The sequence below is a fragment of the Asterias amurensis genome, chromosome 10 (assembly GCF_032118995.1).
Source record: "Asterias amurensis chromosome 10, ASM3211899v1".
NCBI lineage: Eukaryota > Metazoa > Echinodermata > Asteroidea > Forcipulatida > Asteriidae > Asterias > Asterias amurensis.
Window position 1 is genome coordinate 15,429,891 of NC_092657.1, and position 15,745 is coordinate 15,445,635.

Genomic DNA, 15,745 nt, shown 5'->3' on the forward strand with positions numbered 1-15,745 from the left:
TTAATGAGATTGTCATTTGAGTGGATCAATACGTACGCATTGGGTAGTGCAGTAATTAATGCATCGACTATTTGGCGAAATAAATGAGGACAAGTGAAGGCCTGCTCTGAGTTTAGAATAATGGAAAAATGTTGAGTTTCATTTCACTAGAGGCTTCTGATTACCAAAACTGTTTTAACTTAAAGGCAGTATACACAATTGGTAATTGTCAAAGACTAGCCTTCACAGTTAGTGTATCTCAACATAAACATAAAATAACAAACCTGTGAAAATTTGAGATAATAATGCGAGATAATAATGAAAGAAAAAACACCATTGTCACTCGAAGTTGTGTGCGTTTAGATGGTTGATTTTGAGACCCCAAGTTCTAAATATGAGGTCTCGAAATCAAATTCGTGGAAAATTACTTCTTTCTCGAAAACTATGGCACTTTAAAGGGAGCCGTTTTTCGCAAGGTTTCGTACCATCAACCTCTCCCCATTACTCGTCACCAAGAAAGGTTGTATGGCAATAATTTTTTTGAGTAATTACCAAAAGTGTCCATTGCCTTTAACTTCACCTCTGAAAGGCTGACTTCTTGTTTGCAAAAACGAAAAAGCAAGGCCCAAAGCTCCTGTGGAAGTTTAATGAGATTTGCAATTGAGTGAATCAATACGTAGGCCTAGACTAGTGCAGTAATTAATTCATCGATTATTTGGCAAAATAAATGAGGAAAAGTGAAGGCCTGCTCTGAGTTTAGATTAATAGAAAAATGATGAGTTAAATTTCACTAGAGGCTTCTGTTTACCAACACTTTTTTAACTTAAGCCCGGTTTATACTTACTTCACAAATTCGCATTAACAATTACTTCGCAGGTGTTGAGCTGTGCACAATTATTGCGATCAATTGGTGCGAAAACAGAGTTGTGAACCGGGCTTTAGACGCTGTCGTATAGACAAATCCAGGTATTGAGCACCGTGCGCCCTTGCTGCGGTGTTTTCAATGCCTAGTTTGTGCACAAAAAGACACCGCAGTTGGTAATTATTTTTCAATAGAGGGCGCTACCAATTTTTTTCGTCGGATTGGTCTATAGCACACCAAACCTTGTAAGGTATGCGGTAGTTGCAGAGTTGGTGAACAACGTCGCACTACTTTTAACAAACACACCTAACTGTACAAGCGCTTGTTAAGATGAAAAAGGTACACAATGTAAAACTCAATTTAAGTTTAGAGGTCAGGCCGATCAACATAATTATACGAAACAGGGACATGTAAAACAATGTTGACAATGTTACACAACTATTTTGCTCCCTCAAATCAATTGTTCGTAACCAACGAAATATTTTATTTCGATGGGAAATAACTCGCATTTCGAGGAAACTAAATGGTTTAGAGGGAATGCCATCATTTCGTTGGGGACAAAACAAATATTTTGAGTAAACGAACCAGATACCAGCATTTTGAGTAAAAAAAAAATGGACTGAAAAAAAATTCTCAGCTAGTAACTTTTGAAGGGGGAAAACAACACTTATGTGCACACAAAAATTCGTTGTAAAGCATTATTATTGCGAGTTGACTGGTTTAATGACAACTAAATTAACTGAAATAAAGTAAGCTTACACAAGGTACAGAAAGATACATTGAGTGACCTACGTCAGCCGGGCCAGTGTTGCAGGAGATTCCGTCCCAATGATATGCACCCACACCGATCTAGAACAACCCTCTTCCAATAGCGCCCTCTGTTGTGTAGTACTCACTCAACCCATTTAAAACCCTCGTATTATGTGGGACAGAATCTCTAGACAAACTTTCCTATAACACCGGTTTGACTTTTTTTTAGTATTATTATAACTAGTTTTTATTATTATTATTATTATATATTTTTTTATGGGGGGACACCATATTTTGTGGCTTTCTGTATACTGCTCGTGTCCGTCACTCATTGACGCTCAAGGCGACTCGACATTCAGGTATTTTTCCTGCGAGAACTTAGACAACGTTTTTCAGTTCTAAAACATACTTGTTCCTGCCGAATTCCAGATTCACAACGTTCATGTCGCCATTTTGAAAGGCGCCCTCTGTATTCGGTGTTGTATGGCGAGACAATGATACGAGAAAAGAGTTCCCAACACTCAACACATAAACACGTTAAAGTCAGTTTTTACTTCTTTGGTGATTCAAGACCCTTATTATTTTCAGAAGTTATGCCTTGCCTACTATATTCACCTTTTATAACTTTAAAACATTAAACTATGCTTTACCTTAGCAAAACTGAGAATAGAAGTGTCAATCGTTACGGAGAGAGGTTGACAAACTGTATTTCACTACGGTCTCAACATCCTGGATACTGGCTCTTGTCAAGAGGGGGCGCTATACACACTACGGTCTCAACATCCTGGATACTGGCTCTTGTCAAGAGGGGGCGCTATACACAAATAGGGGGTGATTTTGGCACTAACACTACTAATAATAATACACAGTACACTAATTTGCTTACATGGTGTTGCTCATAACTACGATCGACACCAAACCAAATCGTTCACCAAAATCGGAAAGTTAAAACTAAACGTTTTGCTTATAACATTAACTAGTTAACAATAAACAGTTTATCAATCAACAATGATTTATCTTTTCAATAACAATGTAAACAACTTAAAAGTCTAGTGAAAATCCGTCCCAGTAACAATATTAAAAAATTGCTAGTTCATTTTCCAAGTCAATATGATGCACAACATTGAGTTTGTGTATTATTTCGTTCTATTTGGTTTAATGTTAACAGACACTACGTAAATAATATAAAATTGTCCCAGTTTTGAATGAATTAAATAATGTTAGTTAACCCATACACGCCGATGTGTGTTAGTACTATATACTGAAGGAAAAAAAATGCTCTGTATCACTGACAAAGTGCTTGGATTGAGCTTCATAAATCTCGCTAAGATATTGGTTAACTGTACATTCAGTTTAAAATTAATAAAAATACACTTCATATTTTCTACAACAAGGAATCACCAAGAGCGTTCAAGTGAATTCAAGTGCCACAAATCAAAACACTTAACAAGTATTAAGCTATAATTTAAATTATTTACAAAGTCTTAAAAAAAAATAATTATTAAAGGATCATTACAAAATCGAATTTGGTAGCAAAAAAAGTTACTGGTAGTTTTAGCACTTTAAGTAATCCACCATGTTACACTTAAACTGACAAACCTGCAGAAGTTTGAGATCGATCGGCCATCTGGGTCACGAGAGAATAGTGAGAAAACTATTACAAATTGTGCCATGCATCGATAAAAAACTCATGCTTCATTCGTTTCTCAGACCTTCAATAATACACTTACACAAACTAAATTATTTATATTTACTAGTCACTCTTACTACGTATATCGTGATATATTTATTTAAATCTTTGCTTTACATATTATGTTTTTTTTTTTTTTTTTTTTTTTTTTTTTTTCATTTGCTACAATAGATTGTTGACCGTTTTTGTAATGTTTATATATTAGGATTTTTTTTCAGGTTTTCCACCATTTCTTTTTATCGCCGATTTATTTAATTAGGACAATCTACTTTCTAAAATGTCCCCATTTTTGAACCAGACATTACACAGGTGTAATAGATATGTCAAATTGAAGCCGGTTATATGTTTTTTTTTCAGCCATGTATACAATTAACCTAGTAAGTCAATTGTCCCCTTGTAACAACCGCATCGTTATCCGCAGTATTTGATAGAGGATACCAAGCCTTAAACTTAATTACAAAAACAAACTAATTCTTCCATCCTTTCTCAGATTCAAAACTTTTTACCGATTATCTACCCTTTGGGTCAATGCAGACAGAATTAATCCGTATTAATTTGTAAAACAACTTGTTAAAAGGTCATTAATAAATTTACAATTTGTAAAATAAATAATATTATCTTTTAAATGTTACATTAAAGTACCTTATATAAGTTCAAAGTATTCCTATTCATTTATCTTTCTTGATTATTATTATTTTGTTTGTTTATGGTTATTTGTATTCGTAATTCTTTGTAGGACAAAAACACAATATCCACAGATTTACACGAAACTTACACAGGTTGAAAATAATGGCAGTGAAAAGCTTCCCTGAAAATATTACGTGCTGAGGTGCTGTAGTTTTTGGAAAATGAGTAAAACAATGTCGTGAGAATAATTGTCGTTTCAGTGATCATGAGAGGAACATTATTTTAGCATGTAAAAACGTATTTTTGATGACATTGTTTTACTCATTTCTAAAAAACTACAGGACCCCGGGGTACCCAAATCCTTTATGAAAAGGTACCCAAATCTTTTATGTAGATTTTATATTTATAATCATTTTTAAATAAGGTATTTTTAGTTGTCTCAATACATTACTTTTTTTTTTGTATTGGGGATGAGGTCGAAAAAGGACATGGTTCAGCCCCTTTTTTTTTTGCATGAAATTGTATGCAAACAAGCAATATATGTCCCTGAACTTGTTACAGTTTGTCAACCTGTGCGTACCGTCAAACATTATTTTGAATTGTAAGAATTATGTTTTCGACTGAATACACTTTTCTCACCAGTTTATGAAGTTGTTTGTTTGCATTCACACTACTTGTCGTAGTTTCATGCTGCATGTTTTGAGGGAGTAGTACAAACCCGTCCAGTGGAACCATATGAGTCCTTCTCCTTTAACCTTCACATCTGGCTGTTGGTAGTAATAACCATTCAAATTAGCATGGTGGCAGACATCAAACCACCATCCACCATGAAAATCAACGGCACATTGTTCTTCAGGAAATTTGTCATTGTCCCGGTCCTTGGTACTGAATGGATGCCCGTTACTGTATGCCATCGAATCACCAGCTGAACTGCTTTCATCATATAAACCAACCTGCAGTCTGTAATTGCCACCAGTTAGGCCAACAGCAAATTGACCATAAGAAGCCCAAGATGTGTTGGACTGCCAATCTTCCAAATCTATTCTGAGTTGCCACTGACCTGATCCAGTAAGGTCACGCAGGATGTCATTCCCGAACCAGAACTCATTCTTCAGATCACCGAACCCCGTTTGGTAATCGGCCCAGGTACGGTTAAAATCGGCAGAGCCATCTTGTCTCCTCTGGACCACGATCCAGCCTCCCCCATCTGTCTCCATATCACAGTAAACTTGTAATTCATCAGTCAGACTTGTGGGAAATATAGTGAATACGCCATTGTAACGGTAGCCGGCTTGATACAACATCATACAGCTACTGTGATATTTAATGCTGGATGCTGAAAAGGTCGGATTATTGACATCTTGGTCGTAGTACACACTTCCTTGCATCTTTATCAATTCATCTGGGCTGTGAGCTCTGCTTGCATTATTCAAGGCACATATACGTTTCATGATATGATAGTTGAATGAGACACATTGTAGATCCATAGAGCAGTCTCGCCCACAAATCGCAGTAGACGATGCAATCTTCCACTGAAACACTTGGTTCAGTAAAGCTCGGTTTTCAGCCAGGTAAAAGGTTCTGAAGAACCGCTGCTGGTTTGCACTCTGGCAGGCACCTACCATCAAAATCAGTAACAAGGCTGTGATGATGAACTCCATGATGAACGCTCCCGAAGGAAATCTTCTGAAAATGTAACAGAGAACAAAGTATGCATTAAGCCAATTCTTTTGATCTGTCAGCCACTGACTGAGAGTCACTCTGCGACGATACCAACATGTCAAGTAAATACTTTGGTCGCAGACAACTTTTATGCATTGACCTCGGCCCGTTGAAACGTATCTATTTCCACACCAATTAAAGGCAGTGGACACTACCATGGTAAATACTCAAAATACTACTTTCAAGTAAAGTGGTTTTCGAGAAAGGAGTAAGTTTCCACTAAGTTGATTTCGAGACCCCATAATTTGATTTTGAGGTATCGAAACCAATTATCTTTTAGCACACTACTTCGTGTGACATGAAAACCAATACACAATTCGCTGTTTAATCCTATTCTATATTGAAGGCTGTCTCGGCGGCCTGGTTGGCGTGTGCGTAAAGCGCTTGCCTCTCACCACGGTGACCCCGGTTCGATTACCGGCCGGGGCCATATTTGAGTTGAGTTGTGCGTCGATTCTCTGCTGTGGCACGAGGGTTTTCCAGACCATCCGGTTTTCCTCCATCGGGAAAAAAATAAAAATAAAAAACGCTTTTGATCCTGGCTGTGCCCCGTGGTACGGTCGGTCATAATGGGTTGGATGCCAGCTTCTCGAACACGTGTGGCCGCAATTCAGCGAGTAAGGATGATTGCCCTATTTTAAAAGCCGAGTAAACCCACATGAACAGCAGGAATTAGTTGAAATGCAATTAAACTATTGATTAAGGTGGCATGATACATTAAACAGATAAAACCTACAGATCGGCCTTCACTCTTGAACATGCCTAGCTGAAATGACATACCTTCAGTAAAGATCAGAAGTAGTGCAGTCCGTGCCGAGACGATATTAAATGATCAGTCACGTGTACACCAAAGCGTATGCCTGCACAATAAACAACATAAAATACGTGTTTTAGTGTTATAGTTTATATTTGTGTGTGAACTTTGAAAATGTTTTCCTGAACCAAAATTGCATTGATTTTTCTGCCTTTTTTTTTTTTAATCATACACCTTTTTTGCCTCTATAATTTGTAAAGCTATTTTGCTTATTTTTTTTTGTACTGGTGTACTTTTTCTAAAGCTGTTCACTTAATGCATGTAATTTCCTTAATCTTTTGCAATTTTTACTGTTATGCACCCTCGAACAGGCTTGTCCTGGAGAGAGCGCAATATAAAACCAATAAATTATGTATATTATCTATATAGCAATGGTACGTTCTGTTGATTTACCAAGATGCGAGGAATAATGCTTATCAATGGTCCTTGACCGCAGTGATTTACTTCCCCGAACTTTCGTTTAGTAGGGTTGATGAGACGTCCAATATTGTTTGAAGAGTCTATGTAACTTTTGTAGGAAAAAAAACACAATAGCCACAGATGTACATTAAACTCACACAGTTTGACGATAATGATAGTAGGAAGCTTCCCTGAAAATATTACGTGCTGAGGTGCTGTAGTTTTTGGGAAATGAGTAAAACAATGTCATAAAAATAATTTTCGTCTCATGAGACGAATATTATTTTGATCAATTACAAACGTACTTTCATGACATTGTTTTACTAATTTCCCAATAACTACAGCACCTCAGTAAGTAATATTTCTAGGGAAGCTTTCCACTATCATTACCCTGTAAGTTTAATGTAAATCTGTGGACATTTTGAAAAAGTACCCATATCCTTCAATACGCAAAGGAGAGTGCAATATTGATCACATCAATTCACTGGTATAAAAGGAATCTCCTAAAGGTGCCCTGCCAATAAACCCAACTTATTTGAAAACTATGAACTAAATTTTACAAAGAGAACAGAGAGCTAAACTAGAGCTAAACTCTAAGTGCGTTCACGTGTAAACCAAAACGTTTGCCTGCACGGTCAATGAAACAATGCTGCCATTGTTGTGTTGTATCGTGTACTAAATTTCTGTGGTCGAGCGTTTTAACCATTTAGCGTAACTGCTCCACGGTAAGATAAGATGTAGTAAGGGTACGCTCGCTCTATTGGTTTTACCAAGAAGCGTGGCATAATGCTTATCAATAGACCTTGACCAAACTTAAAGGCAGTGGACACTATTGGTAATTACTCAAAATATTTATTAGCATAAAACCTTTCTTGGTGACGAGTAATGGGGAGATGTTGATGGTATAAAGTATTGTGAGAAACGGCTCACTCTGAAGTGACTTAGTTTTTGAGAAAGAAGTAATTTTCCACGAATTTGATTTCGAGACCTCAGATTTAGAACTTGAGGTCTCGAAATCAACCATCTAAACGGACACAAGTTCTTGTGACAAAGGTGTTTTTTCTTTCATTATTATCTCGCAAGTTCGATGACCGATTGAGCTCAAATGTTCACAGGTTTGTTATTGTTTGCATATGTTGAGATACACCAACTGTGAAGGCTAGTCTTTGACAATTACCAATAGTGTCCACTGCCTTTTACTGAATCTATTTATTTTCCCGGACCTTCGTTTAGAAGGTTTGATGAGACGTTCAATTTGGATTATTATGGACGCCAAATAGAGTGCAGTAAATGGTTACATCGATTTCCTAGTGTGAATAAATTGCCCTGCCAAACTCAACTAATAAGAAACTGATGAGGTAAGTTCTTAAAAAAAAAAACCAGAGAAAACGGAAAAAAAGGAACACTTTGATATACGTTTGGAATAACCATGTAGCTTGAAAATCTCTGCAAGCGGTATGACACCTATCTCTTTACAAAAACGTTTACATCAATTTATCACACTTTGCAATTTGTGTAATCGTTTCTTACTTCGATGTTTCCTAATGTTTGATATGAAGAAAAACAGCACGGTTTTCACATTTTTTAAAACAATTCTACGAATGTTGGTACAAGCAAAGCTACAAATTTGAAATTTAAACAAACAAAGTAACATATTTTTTGAAATAGTTCACCGGTTTATGCTGTTGTGGTTGGCTTATTGCGATATTTTAAAGTGCATAAAACCGACGCAGTGTTATTTTCACGGTCACTAAAAACTGTATGTAAGAATTTTGAGAAGACCTTCAATGTAAATCAATATGAACGCCAAGGATATGGCAGTAACTACTCTATCGATTCAGACTAAAATCAGAGAAAGTCTCAAATATCGCTTTAAACGTTTTTTAATTGCTCCACAAAAATCCAATATTTTTGAAATGATTGCAAAAATAGTATCGAAGTCTTATATAGCCCACGTAGCTACCAGGTAATGTACTAAAGGCGCTGAGTATATACAAGCTTTCAGAAAGATAGGTTATTAAAGTGATGAATTCTGAGACCAAATTTTGTAGCACTTCACAAGGTTTAAAATGTGCTACGGCGCATACAGCAGCCACAACTTGGAACACCGATAAGCGCACTGGGTTTATTACATGCGTTACACGACACAAAACATGGTACCAACGGCTTTACGTCCCATCCGAAGGACGAAGCAAGGGTTAAGTGCCATTGGACACTTTCGGAGCAGAAATAAAATTAAAAGGTTCACAGATTTACAAACAACTTACAGGGTTTACAGAAGGTATTGGCGAAAGACTTCTCTTGAAATATTTTATCATGAAATGCTTTACTCTTTTGAGAAAACATTAAAACAAAATCAATTCTCGTTATCGAGAATTACGGATTTAAACACATGTCATGACACGGCGAAACGTGCGGAAACAAGGGTGGGTTTTTCCGTTATTTTCTCCCGACTCCGATGACCGATTGAGCCTAAATTTTCACAGGTTTGTTATTTTATATATAAGTTGTGATACACGAAGTATGGGCCTTGGACAGTATTGTTTACCGAAAGTGTCCAATGGTTTTAAGGACACAAGTGTTATGGCAGGGGATACCAACTCACACTCTTCTGAACAAAAACACCTGATGATGAACCTAACTGCACGAAAAAAAAAAAAAATAATAAATAAAAAATTGACTGGTTAGCAAACTATAAAAAATACGAAACAAATACTGAGTTTATTTCGTTCCATCGAAATATTATGTCGTTATCTTCTAACTTGTACACGTTACCTCAAAACTCTTTGCTATTTTAAAACATTACTGTGTTCCCTCGAAATACTATTCTGTCCCCTTAAACAAATACATATTTTTGCGAACACCGAGTTCTTGATATATCAACATTCTTTATGTTGATATTTAAGGCCAACATTTTAAGGGTATGTTTTGTTCGAGGGAACGACATCACATTTTGAGGAGAAAAAAAACTAATGTGTTTCGAGGGATGGACAATGCATCTATTTCTATGTTTTTTTTAAACAAACGACTGTTATGTGGCATCTTTACAATACGAACACAAATCGAAGACAATAAAGCAAATTGTGTATTATTTGTTTCTTTCCTAGCTTCGAGTTGCGCCATAGATCTGTAGACTTAGGAGTTATTAATGTCAAACTTAACAAACAAGGCATTTAGGTATGGGAATACGGCCGTTTAAAACCTTACAGGGTCGTTCCAATTCTGAACGGCTGCGAAAGAACTCGTCGCAACCCCTTTATTCCCTTAGTAATGGCACGCCCACTAGCATATTATGTGATGCGTGTGGCATATATTGCTTATCAAATACTAGGCCTTGACCGAAGCAATTTATATTCTCGGTCACTGCAATCACCTTGAGTAGGTTTGAAGAGACTGCCGTTTTGGATCAATACGGACGCCAAGGAGAGAGAGCCGTAATGACGTATCGATTCATTCTGCGTTAAATCTCGCACTAAACGTTGCGCTATTGGCGTGACGAACTCTACTGATTGCCCTGCTTGCAAAACTCACCTAATTCGAAATTGATGAACTTAAGTATACAAAAAAGACGTCCAGCTCAAAGTTAGAATAATGATTGGCATTCATTTAAACGACTTAACATGACTTTTTAAACCTGAAATATTTGTTATATTTTTTATTAAAAATAATGGTTTTCAAGAGATTAGGGGAACCCACCCCGGCCCTTAGAGGGAGCCTTCATTTGCATAAACGTGACGTCATGTCGGTATTCCGAGCCGTCGGGCCCCTTGGCTGTGTGCATAGAGAGACGTGTGCACTGTGTGGCACGGTACCTAGACGCGTGTAGTTAGGAACCAGACTTATTTTGCCGACGATATGTTTGAGTTCCCGACGTGACGTCGATGGTAGGGGGCGGTAACAATCCATAAAAGGGGGGGGGGGCATGACTTATTCGCTATTTACGCATGTCAGATATGTCAGGATTAAACAAAACACATTTTAATGATGTTCAATACATATATCAAAAACAGCAAAATTAACTGTTTATTTGAATTCACTGCAGCATCCCTTTAAGCACGAAAAAGCTCGCTTGTTTAACAAAGTTACTGGCAAAAATGTAATGCCTTAAACATTGCTAGTGACTGGTATTTAGCTGCTCTTTACTAGCAAAACAATTTAGTGAACTCTTTTTTGGCCGGTAATCTGATTTTGATTTGGTTTGGTTAAATGCATTGGACACTCTCGAAACAGCAAAAAAAAAGAAAAAAAAAAAAAAAGTTCATAGATGTACAAATAATTTATAGCGTTTACAAAAGGTAATGGTGAAAGACTTCTCTTGAAATATTATTCCATGAAATGCTTTACTTTTTGAGAAAACATTAAATCAATATAAATTCTCGATATCGAGAATTACGGATTTTTTAAAAACACCTCCATGACACGGCGAAATGTGTTGAATTAAGGGTGGGTTTTCCCGTTATCTTCTACCTACTCCGATTACCAATTGAGCCTAAATTTTCACAGGTTTGTTTTTTTTAACATCAGTTGTGATACACGAAGTGTGGGCCTTTGACAAAACTGTTTCCGGAAAGTGTCCAATGGCTTTAGGCAAAGTTTTGTGTTTAAGCAGCTATATCAAATGGGGCCCTTGAGAAATATGAGGCAAGCTTGTTATATCACCAAGCAGCTAGCTGATTGGACTTTTAAAAAAGAGTTGTCAAATTATCAACCAATAAGAATCATAGTTGGTCACTTTCCGTGATTGCACGTGTTAAAAGGAATAAATTGGTATGCCCATTTGTAGTACTGCTTGTGTACATACTTTGTCGTTGATTTTTTTTTCAAAAGGACGTTTGTCATAAAAAAGTGACACTACTAACACATATTAAAATAGTAGGTACACGAATAAAGCACATTATTGACACCATTTCCTTGCAAAGTAACACAAATGCTTATTCTTATATATCCCAGACATTTTCTCCACTCCTATTGGCTGAGAGCGCATCACGTGGGGTGTTTAAACGGTTGATAATGACCAGCTGGAGCTGCTTATAATCGGCTGGGTTCCGCGTGTCGGACGCGCAAGATTATCACGTGGAGCGCAATTCATAGCTTATAGTTACAGCGCGTTATATAAGCGCACGCGCGTACACACAACCCTTTCGCATCGAACACATTCTTCACAAAGTTTTTGTAAAACAAAATATGTCAAATCTCGAATTATTAACAGTTAAAGTGTCTAAAATTGATTTTTTGTATACGTTTTTTTTACAAAGGGGCAATTATGAGTTGGGATAACAGAGTAGTGACTCACTCTTAAACGTTCGTTTAAAACATTGAAGGTCGTTGCCGTGCGATAAAGAACCCTGGCGGTTTTAAACGGTCGTTTAAGAACTCTTTGCTACCCTTGTATTCTCTTATTCGTTTGTAGTGAACCGTGGCCAAAGTTGGAAAGGGGAAACTTATGTACACAGTATAAATACTCTAAAACCTGTTGAATTAAAAAGTGCTTGAAAGTTGGGTTCCCCTGTAACATTTTTACAGACGGCACTATGTCAAATCATGACGAAGATAATAGAATCACAGGTGCTATGATTTGCTCATGACTCAAAGTCTACGACAATACATGAACTCAACAAGATGTTTTATGAAGAAGCATGACACAACATGCACTTAAAGGCGGTGGACACTGTTGGTAATTGTCAACATGTTTATTAGCACAAAACCTTACTTGGTAACGAGTAATGGGGGGGGGGAGGTTGATAGTACAAAACATTGTAAAAAACGGCTCCCTCTGAAGTGACATAGTTTTCGAGAAAGAAGTTATTTTCCACGAATTTGATTTCGAGACCTCAAATTTAGAATTTTAGGTCTCGAAATCAAGCATCTAATAGCACACAAGTTCGTTTGACAAGGGTGTTTTTCTTTCATAGTTATCTCGTAACTCCGACGGCCAATCGAGCTCAAATTTTTATTAACAGGTTTGTTATTTTATGCCTGGTTGAGATCCTCCAAGTGAGAAGACTAGATTTTGACAATTACCAATAGTCTCCACTGTCTTTAACAAATATTTACATTACCAAGATGTGTTACTTTCAATGTCACAGTCCAAAGCTTTTGCGACTGGCAACCACACGCAAGTGACGTTTAAATGTTAACAAAAACATCATGACACAACTGATGAAATGACAATGTCGGCTGATAGCAGGTTAAACAGTGTAAGCACATTATAAACATAATATTCAAGAAGAGCCCCAAAAAATACACAATAAAGTTCAACTTACGATCTCACCAGTTTGTCTTGTTTACAGCACTCTCAAAGAACCCCGTCTTTTACACCACAATTCCCCAAACAAGGTATACTGTGGATAGCACTGATCATCAGTCTCGCTCCACCACTTGTGTTTACAGTACTATCTCTCTTGAGACCCCAGCTGCAACTAGCAAATCCCCGATGCAGCATCGCCTAAACAATTGGTCATAAAACGCCAATGCGTATGCGCACCCTGCCATTCCGGGTCACTGCCTGCGCTGAGCTCCGCCTACTTGTATATACTTTTTCGCCAGTTTGTCCGTCAAGTAGGGATGGTCGTGTTCAAAGAACAATCGACAATTGTTTCATAATTACTTTACCGCTGAGCACCCATGAGCTACTGTAACGTGTATACGTTTTAGCAATAAGAGATGGCAAAACAAGTAACACAGCTTTTGTTAAAGACGTACAGTGGACACTATTGGTAAATTGTCAAAGACCAGTCTTCTCACTTAGTGTATATCAACATATGCATACAATAACAAACATGTGAAAATTTGGTCGATTGGTCATCGGAGTTGCGAGATAACTATGCAAGAACAAAAATAACACCCTTGTAACACGAAGTTGTGTGCGTTTATATGCTTGATTTCGAGACCTCAAATTCTAAACGTAAGGTCTCTAAATCAAATTCGTGGAAAGATGCTTCTTTCTCGAAAAATATGTTACTTCACATGGAGCCGTTTCTCACAATGTTTTTTACTATAAACCTCCAATTACCGAGTGAGGTTTTATGCTGATAATTATTTTGAGTAATTACCAATAGTGTCCACTACCTTTAAGAACAGTTCATAACATCCCCTTGAATCAAGAATGATCAACAAAGTCCTTTTAAAGGGAACATTCCAAAGCTCTCAGCAAAGAAGCAGATACAACCCGGTGTCCAGAATTTTGAAGGAGGAAACCTTGTAGACCGGTGTCAGATGCAACTGTGTCCACCATGCAATACTGACCACCAGACAATTTTGCATATGCAATCCTTCCCGGGGCTATGCATACGTATGACTAAGCATGTATGTTCGAGCGTGCATGCACTGAACCTACGTATGTGCAGCACGAATATTACGTATGATTGCAGCACATACCCATTTCTTGACATGCACTTGAAACAAATAAAAACAAACATGGCAACTGTTTTCTCTCGACCAAGAAAGTCGTTTAATTTTAAGTTTAAATGTATAGGTGCTTATACAACAGCGGCATTATATGTTTTTTGCTGTCTGAAGTTTACCCCCAAACTGGAGTCATTGGGTTAAAATCACAGGCAATCGTGATTGAGAAAAAAAGCGTTTTAGTAATTAAGGGGTCTTTGTAATCCTTCCAAAGACTTTGACTAAAATGGCAGCTCTAATAATAGATGGTCACGCAGTCCAGCATGATTCACTTTTGGTCAATTTGTTTGATCACCTGCTTTGCGGAGCAAGTTATGATTGTATTTTTAAAGATGCTATGTCAGATTTTGGGCTGATTTTACCACAACATTTTGATTTGAAACTCATAGGTATTTTGATGGGGTTCGATCAAGTTACAAGCTTTTATTTGAGCCATTGCTCGAAAAAGTCCGCCAAATATTAGTAGCAGTGAAAGAAAGTGCTCAAAATAAGTTTTTGTCGACAAATTATATCACGTGACCATTTCTTAAACATCATTTAAAAAATCCATTAAAAGTAAAAGTTAAACTGTTTTTCTTTAGAGCGGGTGATACTATTTGAAATACCATTCACCCCAACAAATTATATTGTTTAACGTTTTGGGCAAAAACTCTGACATAGCATCTTTAAAGTATTACCATTTTGCAAAGTGTAGCTGTGGGCAGCTAGTGAAGACCAATTCTCACCCACGTAAATGACTAATGTTTACTCGGTCTTCCACTGAAGTTTGCATCTTTGTGGGTAATTTTTTTTTTTTACTCCATCTCTCTTAAGTCACCTGGAAATATCATTGTTTTTCTTTTAAACATAAGAGTATAAGCTTACGAACGATACATTTTTTTTTTTAGTAATTGTTTGTCACGATTTATATGTTTAAAAAATATATAAAGTTGTTTGGGGGGGCTGACTCCACCTACCCCTTTTTTGACGTCAATCGAGGCAGAATTTCCTGCAATGCGTATAGTAAACACACGTTCAAAGTACATGTACGTCCAAGTCGTGAGTTGGTACGTTTAAAAAAAAAGATGACTTTAAAGAGTGAAATAACCACCACTCCTTTTAAAGAGCTATTTGAGGGACAACTCATAATGCTAAGAGTGGTATTTTTCATTAGTTTACATTTAGAGAGTAACGCAAACTCATAATCTGAAAGACCAAAGTTAACGCACGGGTCACATGTACTTAGTCTAATACAAAATGGACGACTTATCGCCTTGACCTCGACACACAGGGGATACATAATACATATTGTTGTGTTGGACTCATCGCTTTAACCGTGCGGCTTATTCATCAAACCACTTTAAGCCAAAGCTTCATTATTGCTCCCCCTATTGTCAATTATTTTATAGTGTCATCTTTCACGAATACGGGTCACTGCTTGCGCTCAGATTTGCCTACTTGTATCGACAAAAGTCGCTACGCAACATTACCTGAAGTGCGCACACACTCAATATATCAA

The 15,745-nt window shown here is 37.1% G+C and overlaps 1 protein-coding gene across 1 annotated transcript; it reads right to left on the minus strand.

The window, feature by feature from the left end:
• Positions 1 to 4,573: 4,573 nt before the first annotated feature.
• LOC139942570 (fibrinogen-like protein 1) lies at positions 4,574 to 5,569 on the minus strand. The gene has a single exon (XM_071939419.1). The coding sequence runs from the start codon at positions 5,567 to 5,569 to the stop codon at positions 4,574 to 4,576; it is 996 nt and encodes a 331-aa protein (XP_071795520.1).
• Between the last annotated feature and the right edge of the window lie 10,176 nt (positions 5,570 to 15,745).